Source organism: Lathamus discolor, chromosome 1, assembly GCF_037157495.1.
Source record: "Lathamus discolor isolate bLatDis1 chromosome 1, bLatDis1.hap1, whole genome shotgun sequence".
Classification (NCBI taxonomy): Eukaryota; Metazoa; Chordata; class Aves; order Psittaciformes; family Psittacidae; genus Lathamus; species Lathamus discolor.
The window spans coordinates 75,389,728-75,406,091 of record NC_088884.1 but is presented as its reverse complement, the minus strand read 5'-3'; the positions used below and the strand labels follow the sequence as shown (position 1 = coordinate 75,406,091).

Here is a 16,364-nt window from a genome sequence, read left to right as displayed (position 1 = left end):
CCGCTGGGCTCTCTGCTTGCTCTGCACTGGTTTGGGTTGCTCCATGCAGTGCTGCATATTTCAGCACCTCCAAACAGTGAGATAACCAACAGGGAGAGTGTGTTAAGAGGTGCATCCACTTTCTGCATTGAAATTTGGGGTTCGCTTTGCAAGGGAACGCCAGCTTTTGGCTGTCAAAGAATGATCTTCAGCAGAAGCTGCTCCCAGCAGGAATCTTGAAAGGAGATGGTCCTGAATATCCCCAGCCACTGGAAGGAATTGGCTCAAGGTAGGTCCTAGTGTGTGATGTCAGGAACCAGACAGTTAGGGATAAACTATGCCATTTCACAGGGATAAACTACGCTGGTTCATAGGGATGTTGATTTTACTAATGCATCTGTCAAAACCATCAGCTGTGCCTGGCCAGTCTGCTCGTGCCTGGCAGACGTTCATGCGTGTGTCGCAATAACAGGAAGATTAACCGGAAGCATTACTCAGCTCCCTTTCCTAAAAGTCAGTGGCTAGTAGAGAGGCATCCGTAACGTCCTACAGAGAGAGACTCCGAGAGACAGCGAGGTACAGACATGAGCAGTCGAGAGTTCACGGGAAGCTCTTGCAGACCAGGTGTATTTTATTTCTGAAGGTCAGATTCCACCAGCTGGACTTTTCACGTGTGGTGCAAAGGTTCAGAGGCTCGTCTGACTGGTGAGCTCACGGCTGATGCCTCCTGCTCCCAAGGTGGTGACTGGGCAACTCGGCAAGTGGGACTGTGAGTAAGGGAGCCGGGGGGGGCAGTGTGTGTTGGGCTTTCCTGGGGTGCCGCTGAACTGGGAGGGAAGGGGAAAGAAAAAGTTGTGGACTTCATTATTTGTGGGCTTGGCTTTAATGTCTGCTGGAAGAATATCTGCTTGCAGTTAGTCGTACCGTAAGCTGTGTTTGTATCTTAATTAATTCGTCCTTTCTTCTACATAAGGGAGAAACATGCATGAGAAAATGTGGCATGAAGTTGCTTTTTATATATTGGTCCCTTCTCCCAAGTAACAAGTGATAGGACAAGAGGCAACAGCCTCAAGCTGCACCAGGGGAGTTTAGATGGGATATTAGGAAAAACTAGTTCACAGAGAGGGTGGTCAGGCATTGGCACAGGCTGCCCAGGGAACTGGTGGTATCACTGGCCCTGGAAGTGTTCAAAATCTGTGTAGATGAGGCCCTCAGTGACATGGTTTAGTGGTGGACCTAGCAGTCCTGGGGTAATGGTTGGACTTGACGATCTTAAAGGTCTTTTCCAACCTGGTTGATTCTGTGATTCTGTGATTCTGCAGAAGGTGAAGGACACTTCCTCTCTTGATAGAGAAATATTTCTATCTATCTGCTTTATGAAGTGTTTCAATTCTGTTTCTTTCTAGTTGGGGTTAGTTGGGGAGTGGAAAATCCCTGCAAGGAGCAGAAACCAAGCAAGTGAAAGTGAAAGTAGGGCAGAGAAAGACATTTTTGAAAGCTGATGTCAGAGCAAACTGGGAGCCCTGCGTCTTGGCAGGGGAACTGGCAGGAGTCTGCGGAATAGGGAGAGAGGGAACAGGGGTGGGGGGAGCAATGCAGAAAAAGCTGCCTGGAAACATTATCCCACCCCACTCCTGTGCTTTCTTTTCCATTTCCCCTCCACCCCTGTCAAATCTCACCGTTCAAATCCACAGACTTCAAATTCTTGTGCCGTGGCAGCAGCAGCGCACTGCTGTGCAGAAGGGAGTAAAAGCACAGCCACATCCAAAAAGTCTCTGAGGAGTGTTGGGTCTCATGAGTCTCCTGCAATGGGATTTGAGAGAAAATGCATTGGGAGCATTTTTTTAGGAACAGGCCTGGCTGGTGTTGCTGTGTACAAACAGCAGCCATGGTCTGAAGACAGTGCTGGAGCCCTCAAAGGCTGTGAAGCAGATTTGGATCTTTCCTTGTAATTTGTTCTGGCAGTCCAGGGCTGCCAAGCCTTTGTTTGTGGACCTTAGTGCTGCAACCAGCTCTGTAAAGCTCCTCCTGTAACGATTCATCTGACTGGCTTACACTGAATACCTGTGATCCCTGCCAAAGAATGAAGGGTGTACCAGAGCAGGATAAATGATCATTTAGTTTCAGTTTGAATACTGTGCCCAGATTCTTCAGGCAGCTCTAAGTGGCTCAGCCACAGACGTTTGCAAACTCCATGGCATGCAGGTGGGAGCTCTCATTTGTGTGTATATGCTCTTCAATAGAGGAATGTTGTAGGAGCAGAGAAATGATGAGATGCTGAGAAAAATGTTGTCTGGGTCCAGGACTTGGGCATTCAAAGGAGACTGGAGCCCAGCAGCAAGCAAAGTAAAACCCTCTGAATTTGAATTATTGGTGGCTACCTGTTTCAGCTTCTTTTCTTTGTAGGTGCTGTGTCTCCAGGGTAGAAGACAACTGCTGGTGCCTTTGAGAATGCTCCTTTGCTAATGGGCTCAGCTGTGTCCTGCAGTGGGTCCATTTAGCTGGCTGTCCAGCACCTCCTGGTCTCTTCTTGCTGAGACCACTCCTGCAGCCCACGCTGCCAGCGCCTGGGCACCTGTGCTCAGTACTGTACCTACAAATGGCTGCTTTGCTTCCCTGAACATTAAAGGATGTTATCAGTGCCTTCTGAAGGCACTCTGACTTCTGCAGCTGATCACACACTGCCTAGAAGCTTAATCTTACTCCTGTTAGCCAGGTGGCACCACTGGCCTTCATGTAACGAGCTGAGTTTATTATGTCAAGTTGTATTTTCTTCCAACGTGTATTTTAGAAAGATATATTTTAGAGAAAAACAGTGATTCAGGTCCAAGTCACGGAAGTCAGGGTCATTTCTGTGCCGCTTACCATGCCCCATAAATGTACAAACTTCACTTCCTTGGTTCTGGGCCAAATCTGCTCTTCCCACCTGGAAGTGACTAGACTTCGACCAAATCAGGGATATCAACTAGTTTGACGGCTTTGGAAAAGACCTGTATTTTAATCTGGGTTTCTCTTCTGATGCTAGGGCCAAGCAAGCAGCCAGGCATTGATCAGCTGTTCTGAGCCTGTGGTGACTTCTGACTCATCCATCTGCTCCCAAAATGGAGTATGCCTGGTACTGGCTCGATGATTCTGGGAAGTGGATTGAATATGGGAAAAAGGTGAGATCCATCTCCTGTTGACGACAAAAATCTCTTGTTAAACTATCCTTGGGGAGTTATTTGGGGCACGTTGCTCTGCAGCTGGTGTTCCACACATGCCACTGGGTGTCCTTGCATTGCTGCTCTGTGCACTGGTGGATTTGCCTTATTAATTGTCCCACAAAGCAGTACTGCTACTCTGTGAAAGGTGTCAAAGTATTGGCTTTGAAAGTGGGTGTGTTTTGAGAGATGACAGACATCTTTTAGCTGAAGCTGACCACACAGGCTGAAGGCTGCTTTGTTGGTGGTGTTACAAGCAGCAGTTCTCTGTGGGGTACCCATCTGTCACTGAAGAACAAGATGTTTGAAGCCTTAGAGGCTTAGTTCAAAATGGCATTCTGTGACAAAGGCTGGGGAAACACTGTTACTTGCATCACCTAAATGAAAGGCTGGGTTCTAACAGGTATAATTTCCTTGTTTTTTCTATAGCATCCAGATCACTGCTGTGCCACAGTAACATCTGAAGTTCTAGAGAAGGAATTCCAAGATGACCAAGAAGGCTTTGTGTTATTCAAGGCTGGTTCTCAAGTGTATATACTACACTTTGAAGGTAAAGTATCTCCTTGTTTTAAGTTCATTACACAGTGTAGCTGGCTCTAAGGTAGCCTTCTTCATGCAGAGGATTCACCCTATGTCTTGGGTTTCTTTGAACACGTCTTTTTCCTCCAGTAAGATTTCTCCAAGCAGAACTTGAGCAGTATGTACATCTCTGAAGTTGTGAGACACTCAAGCTTCTAAGCTTGTGCATCTGTAGTCAAAAAAGCATCTCCGACAATGTCATGTATTCAGAAGAAGAGCTGAGAGTAAACACTTCGTGACATCTGACTTTCGCATCTGGGTTTATACAGCTAAAGAGGAGAAATGAGAAAAAGCAAAAAAAAATAATGCACTGAAAAGCCAAATGGTAAAGAAGTCAGCCTATGGTAGATGTCTTGCAAGCTAGTTAGAGAGAGAGAGCATGCAGTGCAGCAGAGGAAAATTTAGGGCTGGTTGCACAGAGAGTGAAAAAGGGAAATAAGTAATGCTTTTCTGTTTCTCATTTATTCACCCATCTTAAAATTCCTGTTAGCTTTCCAAACTTTAAATCTGTTTCCTGGCATGAGTGGAGTGGTGTTTAAAGGAGGAAACAATGGATAATCAGCCATGTCGCACAGCATGCACTCTGTGATATTGTTACATGACCAAGAAGAGAGGACAGACTTTGCTCTTAGCACCAGTAACAATCCCGCACTGCCAGGAAAGCTAGATTTATGGCTTCCATCCTACTGAAAGCTCTTTGTTGCTGTAGGCCTGGCATCAGGTGTAGTTTTCTCTGTCCAACAACCTGGATGGGAATGGGTGCGCAGGCGCAGCTGGCGGTTGGGTGCTTTTGAGCTTCATGGCCTGTGTTAGCAGGTGCTGACCTTGCTGGGCTCCAAGCAGATGCAGGACAAGTGGGAATGGTTTCAAAGTATGGAGTGGGGTGTCTGTGGTACAGAGAGCATTGTGATGTGATGATATTCAGGGCTACCTCCTTTTCTCTAAACACTTAAGAGTGTGTGTCCCTGGACAAAGATATCTAATTATTGAGTCATCATGGTTTTTTTCAAGGCATGGTCCAAACAAACTTGCTCTATAAAACTAAAAGGAAAGTTGCCCGACGACCAAAATTGCTGCCCTCTCAAGATGAACAAGACAGAAGGTAATATACATTCATTATTATTTAATTATGCTTCTAGGTGACAGCACCTTCCTGTTGAGAAGTTCCTCCTACCTGTGTAGAATTCAGTTTTAGACTTCTTGATTTGTAGATACCTTTTGCTGACCGTTTTAATGGCAAATTCTGCAGTAACAGTACTTGTAAATTATGAAACCCTTCTGTGAAGTGTGCTGGAGGGATGTTTGATGGCAGTCTCTGGCAGCTGTAAGAGACCCCTTGAGTAGGTTTATTCTCTCTGTGAGTGCAAGGCCAGGCCACATAGGGCTGACACAACTGTGCCAGGAATTTTTATTCCTTGATTTATGCTCCGACAATACTGAATAAACTGTGCACAGTGTAGGAACAAGGGACTGCCAGTCCTGAGAACTGTGGAGCAGACAGATGCTATGCCCTGGAAAGCTGAGGATAAAATAGAAGTGTGGAAGTAAATCCTTCTAATGAATTGAACTGGACGCACTTATTTGGGATACCTTGTCTTATGGCTGTTTCTAAAGGAAGTTGACAGGATTTGAGAGTGTCTGGTGTAGAACTTAATTGTGCTACTGCTTTATTTTAAAAAGAGCCATCTTCGCTTTAGAAACTCACCAGCAGGCAGTGAATATGAAGCCAGGGGTTCAATTTAAAGGTTACTTCAACCAAGGGTGTTTGGTTCAAAAAGAAAACAAACTGCAGCTCCTGAATGGATACTAATGCTCCTATCGCCCGGGGTTAAAACATTGCATGTGCGCAGGAAGGCGTTAGTGCTGGAAGTTGTTAAGCAATGACTGGTGCAGTAGTGCCTGCAGGGCACAACTATCCACCACAGCCTCCTGACATGCTTGGTCCTAGGGGCAGGTCTGGCCAGTGACTGAGAGCTGAGTGGCCACATGGAGGGAGAGGACTTATGCTTCTGTTTCCCAGCAGAGGTTCAAGCAGCACATGTGGAGGTCTAGCTGGAGCAGTTGTATAAACCACCTGGCCAGGGGCATGTTACTTCTCATTTGAAGCTCTCCTACCTGACAAGAGATGCATTAGTGCCAGTAGGATGTGTGTGGAAATCTGGATTTGAGAAAGGCATAATGGCTATATGCAAAGTAAAACAAAAATGAAAGTCTGGGGATACGCTAAGGCTGACATACAGCCAGCAGCTGCATCCTTTGGAAGGGGATTTGGTTAGGAGTATAGTGGACTGACTTTCTCCTTTTTCTCTTCTGCAGCTCAAACACGACTCTATCCCATTTTGTTTATCCTCCAGAATGGGACCAATCTGCACTGCCCGATATTGGGTTCAAGGTAGGTCTTTCCAGCTCCTCAATTTGAAGGGCAAACTGGATCCTGTACTTACTTTTCTGAGAACATGACCCAAGGCGATTGAGATGTTCCCAGCTATTAAACAGATCTTATGAAACAAGTAACTATGAGGTGAAACAAGGCTGACAGTTTCACATTCAGAATAGAGCTGTGTTTCCTGGGAGGCTCTCTGAGACCCCCAATACATACCACACAGGATAAGAAAGGCCCTTTTGCCCATTACTGGTCTTGTCCTTTGCACTCTCTGGAGGCACCTGATCCTCTGATAAACCGCATCTTAAGGGGGTATTGTAGTATTTCCTCCATTGATTTGAAGCAAAATGTTATTTGATGTAGTAAAAACTATGGCTTAGCCCTGTAGGGAAGGAGCTAGGGTGTCAGATTAAGGTGAAACTGATACTCTTTTCCAGCCTGAACACTGCTGTGCATTTCACCTTTAGGTTACTCTGAAGTAAAAATAATGTAGACGTGGAGGTGTGTCCACCACAGGAAGCTCATGTGGGATTACATTCATTTCCCTCAGTGCCTGTGCTTCCACATGGGGAGTGAGTGTGAAGGTGGGGAGAGGAAGGTTAACTGGAAAGACAGAAGCAGCTTGGGATTTTAATGGTAGGGCTTTTCATCTCACTTGAGGAGGTTTGTGAGTCCTTTGGAAGGACTAGGAGTTGTTACTGTCAATAATTCCTTATTTTTGGTGTTTTTAAAATTTTTAGTTGGTAGAGGTCAGCTACAATTCCCTCGAATACAGTAAAATTAAGAACCTGTTTGAGAAGACGATGAAGGATTACTGCATCCACCGACTGCAGAGGATCCAGAACCCAACACTTTGGCAAGTTTTTCAATGGTTTGTATCTATTCTATTTCATTATCCTTATGGTAGCAGAAGACTGGTGTTTCCTGATCTATTGTCCTCCATAATCTGCATTAGGTGTTGCCAAATCCAGCAGCCCAGCAGAGATGAGACTGCCACGTATCTGTCTGCCAGGTCCAGCTGGAAGTGAGGCTTAGCATATGTTCCCAGTAGGCGCACACCCACATACACACAAAACATGAACATGCACACAGCTGGTCACAAAGCCTAACACAGACAACATGGCACTTATTCAATCATAAACAGCACCAATGGTCTCGTCCTGTCCCCTTCCTCTGGCCAATTGGGATGAAAGCCTGTTACTGGAACATACGTACATGCATGTGTCCCTGACATCCATGCTCCCTATGAGCTGGTCTTAGGCACTCACCCTACTCATGTGCTGGCCCCTGGGTCCTCTTCAGTTATGTTCTGCATAGACACACACGCATATGCAAATGGATCTCTGTGGACTTAAGGTGTCTACAGTGGCTGGTCTGGACCCCCTGGTCCCTTTGGTAAGCAAGCTCTCAGACATTCTGGTCTCTCCAGCATCTGGCCCAGACTTATGACTGCTCTAAAAGCTAGCTTCCAGGCCAGTGACCCTCCTCCCTGGCTGTCCAGCCTTATGTTGGCTAGTGTTCACACACTGACACTCACCCTCGCTTGCTGCAGGTGCTGGCACTGTAGGCATACGGTCTTGTGACCCAAGGTCTTACTCCAGTTGCTGCACCCAGACCCCCATACATGCACATGCACACAGACTGGAGAGTCCATCACCCAGGTAAGAGTTAGAAATGGAGTTTAATGAGAAGATAGGGCAGACTGCATTGATCAGGCACAGGACATGGCCAGACAAGCCTACTGACTAGACAGTTGCCTGTTTTTACACAGCCAGCTCTTTGTACCCCCTTATCCACCTATTTTCCCATGTTTGTCCCTCCTCAGACCATCTTGGTCCCTCCCTTCTCACAGTTCCTCTGTTAAACGTGCCATTCTAAGTCTGGTGCAGTCCTCAAATACTCTTTCCCTCTGTCCCATAACAAGTCCCACACTCTCGTGGGCAGTACTGTCCTCATGTCTGTGAGCTGCTTTGCACCCTTTCCACCGCTCACAGTGCTGAGTGTCTCCGTGGTCCCTGGGGCAGCCCTGGGAGTTGCTGGTGCTCCTCTTTTTATTGATCAGGTTTTTGGGGGTTGTTTCTGTTCTTTCATGTGTGTAGAAACGAGCCTCTTAACATGTAACCTAGCATGTTGGGGGAGGATGTGGAGGGGTGTTTCCTTATTAGTGTTATTAAAAAACAAAGTTACTTTCCTTCACCATGCCTGAGCTGTGAAATCTCAGATTTAATCTTTTACTTTTAGCCTCTTTCACATAGGAGTTTGATTGGATTTTGGTTTTTTTTTTTTTTGAAGGACTTTTTATGTGATAAAGATAAGGGTAGGTATTATACAATCCTCACTGTGGTGTCATACAGTAGTTTTATAATCATATTTGTGCATTCAGGATTTATATAACTCAGGAACTGACCAGTCAGGAGATGTCTGTCTCTTTACGCTCTCATGTGGTATGAAGCTCTGGGCGACACAGTCCATAACGATGCTGAGAACATTTTGTTTTGCTTGAAGGGAGCCAGCTATGCAGCAGGATACAAACAGAGTGCAAAGCAGGCAGTAACCCTACTGAGAGTGCTTTGTGTCACTGTTCCTCCATGACCCAAAAGTGGGAGGAGTTTTTTTTGGGAAATTGTCCTCATTTGAACCAGGGTAACACATCATTCTTTTTTTGTCCCTAGGCAAAAGGAGCAGATGAAGAAGCTCAGTAAATCAGAGCTCGTGGATGAGCGGCTCCTGTTCCATGGGACGAATCCATCCCACATGCCTGCCATCTGTGAGCAGAACTTCGACTGGAGGATGTGTGGGACTCACGGGACAATGTATGGGAAAGGTACGAGTGTGGAAGTGTAGGTTCAGGGGCTGTAGCAGCACAAGCTGCAGACCTCAGCCAGGTTAGTGGGTGTGAGGTGACTGAGTGTCCCTGACTCCTGCTCTTCTGCTATTAGGGCAGTCTCACCTGCATGCATCTGCATTGCTGCAGGCAGCATCCACATCAATCCCAGTTCGGGAGGTGCTAAAACCAGCCGTCTTTGCCTCAGGTACCTGCTCTTCAGCAAAGCTCTTGGACAGGTGGAACTGGGATGTTGGTAGCAAAATGTGGCTGGAGACTGTCAATGTTTTGAAATAAGCTGATGTGGGAACACCTGGCAAAGATGTGTATAGAGCTACCTGGGGTTGAATTGCTGCTGCCAAAGTGCCGATAGCAGATGTTTGTTCCTCTGTTCACATACTGTCTTTCCTGTGTCTTTTTCTGGTTCTTAGGAAGCTACTTTGCCAGAGATGCCAGCTATTCCCACAAGTTCTGTTCCTCTCAAAGTGGTAGCTACAGCATGTTTGTAGCTAACGTTCTTGTGGGAGACTTTGTTCAGGGAAACCCCAAACACCTTCGCCCTCCACTCAGAGACAGCAATTCAAACAGACTTTATGACAGCTGTGTGGATGACCCAACAGACCCTTCTATCTTTGTCATCTTTGAGAAGCACCAGATTTACCCTGCCTATATCTTGGAGTACAACAACAATACCCCCTGTAGGATCCTGTAATGAATGCTGGATTCTCCTTTTAATTTACACCGAAGAAATTACACTTTAATACATTTTTTTTTCCTTTTTTTAATGCTATTCAATTTTAGTAGTAGCTTTAGAACATTTTGTAATGCAGCAAACCAATATCAGTCCCCTTGAAGGATTTTGGGACGTATAGGTTTTTAGAAGCAGAAAGTGCTGAACTTTCCAGGGGACTGGAGCACCCTCCCGTATGAAGACAGGCTGAGAAAGTTGGGGCTGTTCAGCTTGGAGAAGAGAAGGCTTCATGGAGACCTCATAGCAGCCTTCCAGTATCTGAAGGGGGGCTATAGTGATGCTGGGGAGGGACACTTCATTAGGGACTGTAGTGATAGGACAAGGGGTAATGGGTTAAAACTTAAACAGGGGAAGTTTAGATTGGATATAAGGAGGAAATTCTTTACTGCAAGGGTGGTGAGGCACTGGAATGGGTTGCCCAAGGAAGTTGTGAATGCTCCATCCCTGGCGGTGTTCAAGGCCAGGCTGGATGAAGCCTTGGGTGGCATGGTCTAGTGTGAGGTGTCCCTGCCCATGGCAGGGGGGTTGGAACTGCATGATCTTGAGGTCCTTTCCAACCCTAACTATTCTATGATTCTAATCGCCACCTTATTTTTAGCCTGAGATGGGAATGTACCTGCCCTGCCTACCCTGATGCAGTGAAACCTACCACTGTTGAAAGCATCACTGCTGAATGTATGATTAACTTGACCCACTGATACAGTCACTTGGGCATTAATCCTACCTGTGACGGTGCTGACGTGCAAAGGGAGACTGGGTGGGGAATGTGGAAGGAGGAAAGGTGAAAGTAACTGCATCATGGTGCACAAGAGAGGAAACATGGCCTGTTTTTCCAGTAAATGGCAGAAAGCTCCTGCACCCTGGAGGATTTTTAATGAATACTGGCAAGGAACAGTGTTTCCTGAACACATTGCCAACAGCTCTTCTCATGTTGTTCTGTGTCAAGTTTTCCCATCTCCATGGTACCCTGTCCTTGCTCTGTCCGCACTGTGTTTATGTTGAGAGAAGCAGGGACATTGCAGGTGATGAAGTTAGATCCCCACTACACCATCATACTAACAATGAGGAAGCTGCTGAATAACTGCATGTGGCAGTGTCCCACACGGGCTGTGGAGCCAGTGCTTGCAGCAGTGACCAGTGGGGCAAAGAGGGTTTGTGTGGGGTGGCCATTAATGCAACCACCCCCTTTCCCACTCTGCAGACTGAAGTTGTTTGTGGCTATTTTGAATTGCCCTGCTGCTGCCTAGCACTTCTCTGGGTATTTGAGAAGTGCCCCAGCTGTATGTGCTCCCATTTTGAGGGACAAGGAACAGCTCGGTTGATGGACATAGCACTTGAAACTTGGTGGGTGGTGGGATAACATTCGGGATAACCGGTAGCATGGACACAAAAATTAATGCTGTATTTTGAAACAGTCTTGCTGTACAAGCTGTTGTAATTCAGCAAAGGAGTCAGAAATGGTTCATGCCATGAGTGGGAAGAACCAAGATTAGGGATGTGTGTAGGATCTCATCAGCTTTCGTAAAGCCTGCTGTCTTCAGGCACAACCAGTGCCCTTAGAAGATGTCAGAAAGGCAGCAATGAGTCCTTGAGCTCCTATAGTTAATGCACTTCCGTGTCCTACCTCTTTCGCAGAAACCTAAAGGTTGTTCTTTTGCAAGTTAGTGATCTAATTTTGTCAACCACAGGCGAGCCTTCACCCAAAATCGCCTTCACCCATGTCGTGGTTTAAGCCCAGCTGGTAACTCAGAACCATGCAGCTGCTCACTCACTCCCCGCTTTTCGCTCCCCTTGCTCCTGGAGTGATGGGGAGGAGAATCAAAAGAATGCAACCCCCGCAGGTTAAGAGCAGTCCAGTAACTGAGGTATAACACAAATCACTACTGCTACCACCAGTAATAATAATGATAAGGGAAATAACAAGGGAAGAGAATACAACCGCTCACCAGCTGCCAACCGATACCCAGCCTGACCAAGCAGTGATCTCACCCTTCTGGGTAACTGCCCCCAGTTTATATAGTGGGCATGATGTGCTGTGGTATGGAATACCTCTTTGGTCAGTTTGGGTCAGGTGTCCTGTTTCTGCTTCCTCCCGGCTTCTCCTCCTCCCTGGAAGAGCATGAGACTCACAAAGTCCTTGATCGGCGTAAGCATTACTGAGCAACAACTAAAAATATTGGTGTTATCAGCGCTGTTCCCAAACTAAAGTTGAAAACAGCCCTGCACCAGCTGAAGAAGGAGAAAAATGACTGCTACTGCTGAACCCAGGACAACTCGCAATCACCTTCCCCTTGCTGCCTCCCAGCCTGCAGGCTCATGAGGATGGGGAAGGACTGAATAATGATAATTTTCAGCTGTCACCCTGCCTTGGTTCTTGCAGTGTTGCATGGATTTGCTCCATCAGCTTGTTGGGTAGGTTGCGTGCCCAGCCATTGGGCAGGACAAGGGCTGGGAGATGTTTGGGAATGGTTCTGGTGTTAGAGAAAACGTTCTGTGGAATTATGACCTTGTACAAACCATCTTCCCTCATTCTTCTCTGCCATGATAGGAGAAACCATCCATTGTGTGGGAGAGAGCTGTTTCCAGCAAGGTGCGCTCTGGGGGATGAGCAGCTGTAACAGTGCACTGTGGTGTGGGATTGCTGAGGTGTAGCTACCATGGGCTTTGTAGGTGTTGGAGTACCAGATCTGAAGTGGAAGGGCTCCTTGAGGAGCCCACACTGTCTCAGGCTCCCAATTTTCCAGTCATTCCCGAAAACAGCACTCCCATCTCCAGAAGAACTTTGAATGGTAAAAGATTTAGGATTATATTGGTCAGTGAGGCACCAAGATCAGAAACCACTAGTAAGAATGAAAAGCAACTTAATCTGCAAATACTTCTTCATGGTAGTTTTGTTCAGTGCTATGAACTCGCTAAAATTTCTTCCTGACCTGAACCTTGTGCTACCTGTGGAGTACCTGGGTGCCTCTGAAGTACTGAGCAGAAAACATTCCTCAGCACCCTTTTAGAGGAAAAATGCTTGCAAGCCATCAGCTACATGTGCAGTTGTTGGTGGGCACTAAGTGTGGATGTGGTCTGTGGTCTTCTCATTCATTTTTTTCCCTTAAAAAAGGAAAAGTGTTTTAAGATCTCCCTGCCCTGTTGAGAAAAGGCTGAACGTCTTCTGACTCAAATGCATGGGACTGGCAGTTTCAGAGTCACGGAGATGGTGGTGGAAAAAGTCTGACTTGAGGAACACTGGGAGTAGCCAAGCAGATTCCTGTGGAGTTTGCTGCTTTCCCTGCCAGCCTAGTGCTGAATGGGCAGGTGTTGGGATAGGCTTATCCTGGAGCAGCAGCCTCTCCTCATGATCTCCTGGAGAGGCTGCTGCAGGCATCAGCAGTTTCTCCAGTGACTTCTTTACCAGTCGCTTCGCAGGAAACGGCAACAATTCAGAAGGATCAATTGCATTTTGTACCCATATAAATAATGTATTTCTTCTACATACTTAGATGTACTGTATTTGTCTCTGCCTGCCAAGATGTGAGCTTGAGTGATCTTTTCATCATAGTGTATTTCTAATTGATTTTTCTGTGGTGCTGTCAGGGCTTCACAGTGTCTCTAGCTTTTACACTGTTGGGTTACATACTCAAGCACTTGTTCTAGGCTTTCTATTAAATAATATCTCAGGAAATTTTCAGGCCTTCATTTAATTTACTGGTGCAAAACTTGACTTTTCAGCATTTTTAAGAATCCTTTTAAACAGTTTTGACAGAATTTATGACAGAGTGATTAAACTTCAGAAACCTAATGCTTGACTGAATGTGCTTGTTATTTTCCAAAGCATTTAAACTCCTAAAAATCAACCTGAGCCCATAACCTGGCATGACCACTGTACAGGTAACAGGTGAAGAAAACGCAGATACTGGTTTTGGCATGACATGCGCAATGATTGCATTATTTAACAAGGCTGTTTCTGGATTGAGATGATCCTGGTTCACTCTGTAGCTCTGGTAATGATGGGGGACTGAGGGTTTGCGGGAGGGCAGTAGTCCTCAGTTCGTGGCTGCAGGAGACAGATTTTTTAAGAATCAGACTTCTATGATTCAGGGAAAAAAATTTCTGTTTTTACCCATTCTTTTGCAGTCTTTCTTTTGATGAGCCCCATTGTCTGGTGTGTTGAGTTCCAGGCATTATTTCCCTGAACAACTCAAACTGTCTTTCCAAGGTTACTTTTACATCTAGCTTACAAGTAGGACCAGTAGAAAAGCTGACCTGATTCTTACCAAGCTGTTCTTAACAAGCTTAGATTTTCCATCCAGAGCCTTTACTGCAATATCAGAGGAACAGTTAACCAGTGCACCAGTGCTTAACCTGTAAATACTTGGGAAGTGTCTACGCATGATATCCCCCACCACTGGAGAAAACTGTGTCTTTACGCCTTCTGAAAGAGAAGCTTTATTTCACTGTACATTCTTGGAATCATTTTTTGGGGGCTGAATCTTCAACTTTGATCTCCTTTATTATATATTTTTCTTTTCAAATGTCTTTCCCTTTATGAAGTCCAAAGGAGATGTGAGAAGTTGTATTGGTCTCTGCTTTCCGTAACCCTTTGTGCATGCTTTCATTCTTGCTTATTTCCAGTTTGCTTTCCTTCTGTAAGTTCTTTTAGGTTTATGATTTTTTTTTACCTGTACTCTGTAGCATCCATCCCAAGCTGCAATCTAATCTTCTGTGCTAAAGGCCAGCTGACCTTCATTTTGCCTCTCAGCTCAAGCAGGTTCTAAGAGTGCTTTCCAAATCCTTTTTCCCCTTCAATCCTCATACAATCTAACGTCCTATTAGCAATTATACAATCTCTTCCTTCATATAACTTTTTTGACTGAAAGTTCTCACATTTATCATAATGTTGTCAAAAAATGCCTCCTGTTTCTTCTTTCACTGCACAGCTCAAACTCCTTACCAAGGTAATGTCCTCTACATTTCTTTAGTGTGGTCTGAGATGTGATTAGTTTCACTGCATGAAACTGTAGGCTACAAACCAAACCTAAGCTTTGTGACAGCACTATCAAAACTGTATTTTTCCCACCAGGTCTTCCCCCAGTTGCTGCTATTTCTGTGTAATCTGAGTTGATCTGATTAGCTCCATGATGTGTCCCACTCACCAGCTTCTCTTTTCCTTCCCAGATCAAGTTTTGAATTTGCTTTCTATTCCCACCCCTTCCACCAACTCCTAGTTCTACTTCCTCCTGTTAACATGCCATATGTAGGCAGTTTCCTGATCTGAAACATAATAACAAGACTTATAAATAGTGCAAAAACTTCACTGCATACCATCTGGGAAGGCCATCATTGCTGTGGGCAGCACGAGCAACATGGACTTGGTCGCCAGGTGATCTACTCCCACATCTGCTGAGGTTTTGTTGGGGAACCCAGGGGAACTTAGAAGTATTGACTTCTGCAGCTGAAACACTGATAACAGCCAGTTAATGCTATTGCTAACCAACCAGGGTTAGGCATCTGCACAGTGCATATACTGGCACACCCAGAGGGCAGAAAATGGCATGCCTGGGTTTAAGCACAGGCGAAAAAGAAAACCAGAAACCTTTTAGGACTTGTTCTCTTCCCAGAGGATTTGGAAACCAGACAATGTTCTGGCTGTGAAATGATGACAGCAGTCCAGGAATTCCTGCTGAGTTTGGGCTTCCCTCTCAAGACTTCTGTTAAACAACCTGCCAGAAGCTGATAGGGGTTTTTTTTTCTCCCTTCTTTCTTCTTCTTTTTCTCCTCATCCCTTCCCTCTTTGTTCTTTTCTTTTTTCTTTCTCTCTCTTTTTTTTTCTTCCTTTCATCTTTTTTGAGACAATTCTGCACTTCTGATGATTCCTGCTGCTCACTCATTTGGTGTCATGGAAACACTGGCACAGCCTTGATGATTCCCTGTAGTGCATTGAATATGGGAAGCAGGTAAAATTCACTGCATCCTTGAAACCCAGCTCCTAGTCCCAACCATTACTGAAGAAGTCCTGCTTAAAATGCTTGGGGGTCCTGCAGTGCTGGCCAGTCCTTGAAGTGTCAGTGATACTCTGAGGGGAGCTTCTGATGCCACCTCTACTGTCACAACCATAATTTCGGTAGCCTTCAACCTACTCTGCAGCCTCAGTGATGTCTGCCCAGGTGGAGGAGCTGCTCCAGACAGATCAGCAAGGCAGACCACAGCAATCAGAGATAAATCTTAGAGGCAGACCACTTACTTGTTTCTAATGTAATTAATACATGTGATGTGCTGCTGACTCTCTAGCATAGCTTCTGTCCCGAATTTGCCTCACATAGCCGCATGACCTGCAGAAACAGCTGTCTTCACCAGAGGAAATGTACATCTTTAAAACCACTTGCTAGAAAACTACTCGTGTAAATTGGAGAAGTAAAATGCTGTTTGTGTCTGACAGAGCATGAAATGTGGGAAATATATAGAATTTTCCATTCTTTTGCTTAACCTTGTGATTTAATTTCTGAAGATAATTGGAGATTCCTACAACTGAAAGATTAGACAAAGTCATGGTATTCAACACCTGCAAAGAAATGGAAAAGTATTAGGAGGATAGTTTGAGATGTAGGTCATGGTGCATGCGGCAAGAGAGAAGCTGTGAAAGAGGAAGCACTAAGTAGA

The 16,364-nt window shown here is 45.5% G+C and overlaps 1 protein-coding gene across 2 annotated transcripts; it reads left to right on the top strand.

Moving 5' to 3' along the window:
* Positions 1 to 139: 139 nt before the first annotated feature.
* PARP12 (poly(ADP-ribose) polymerase family member 12) lies at positions 140 to 13,506 on the top strand. 2 transcript variants are annotated; one of them, XM_065681012.1, is made up of 8 exons: positions 140 to 684; positions 3,005 to 3,140; positions 3,609 to 3,729; positions 4,770 to 4,860; positions 6,075 to 6,150; positions 6,882 to 7,012; positions 8,814 to 8,965; positions 9,397 to 13,506. In XM_065681012.1, exons 2-8 carry the CDS (start codon positions 3,081 to 3,083, stop codon positions 9,675 to 9,677), a joined length of 912 nt encoding a protein of 303 aa, XP_065537084.1. In that variant the 5' UTR covers positions 140 to 684; positions 3,005 to 3,080; the 3' UTR covers positions 9,678 to 13,506. The 2 variants fall into 2 exon arrangements, with proteins under 2 accessions (XP_065537084.1, XP_065537076.1); XM_065681004.1 differs by having other exon boundaries at positions 140 to 748.
* The last annotated feature ends 2,858 nt before the right edge of the window (positions 13,507 to 16,364 follow it).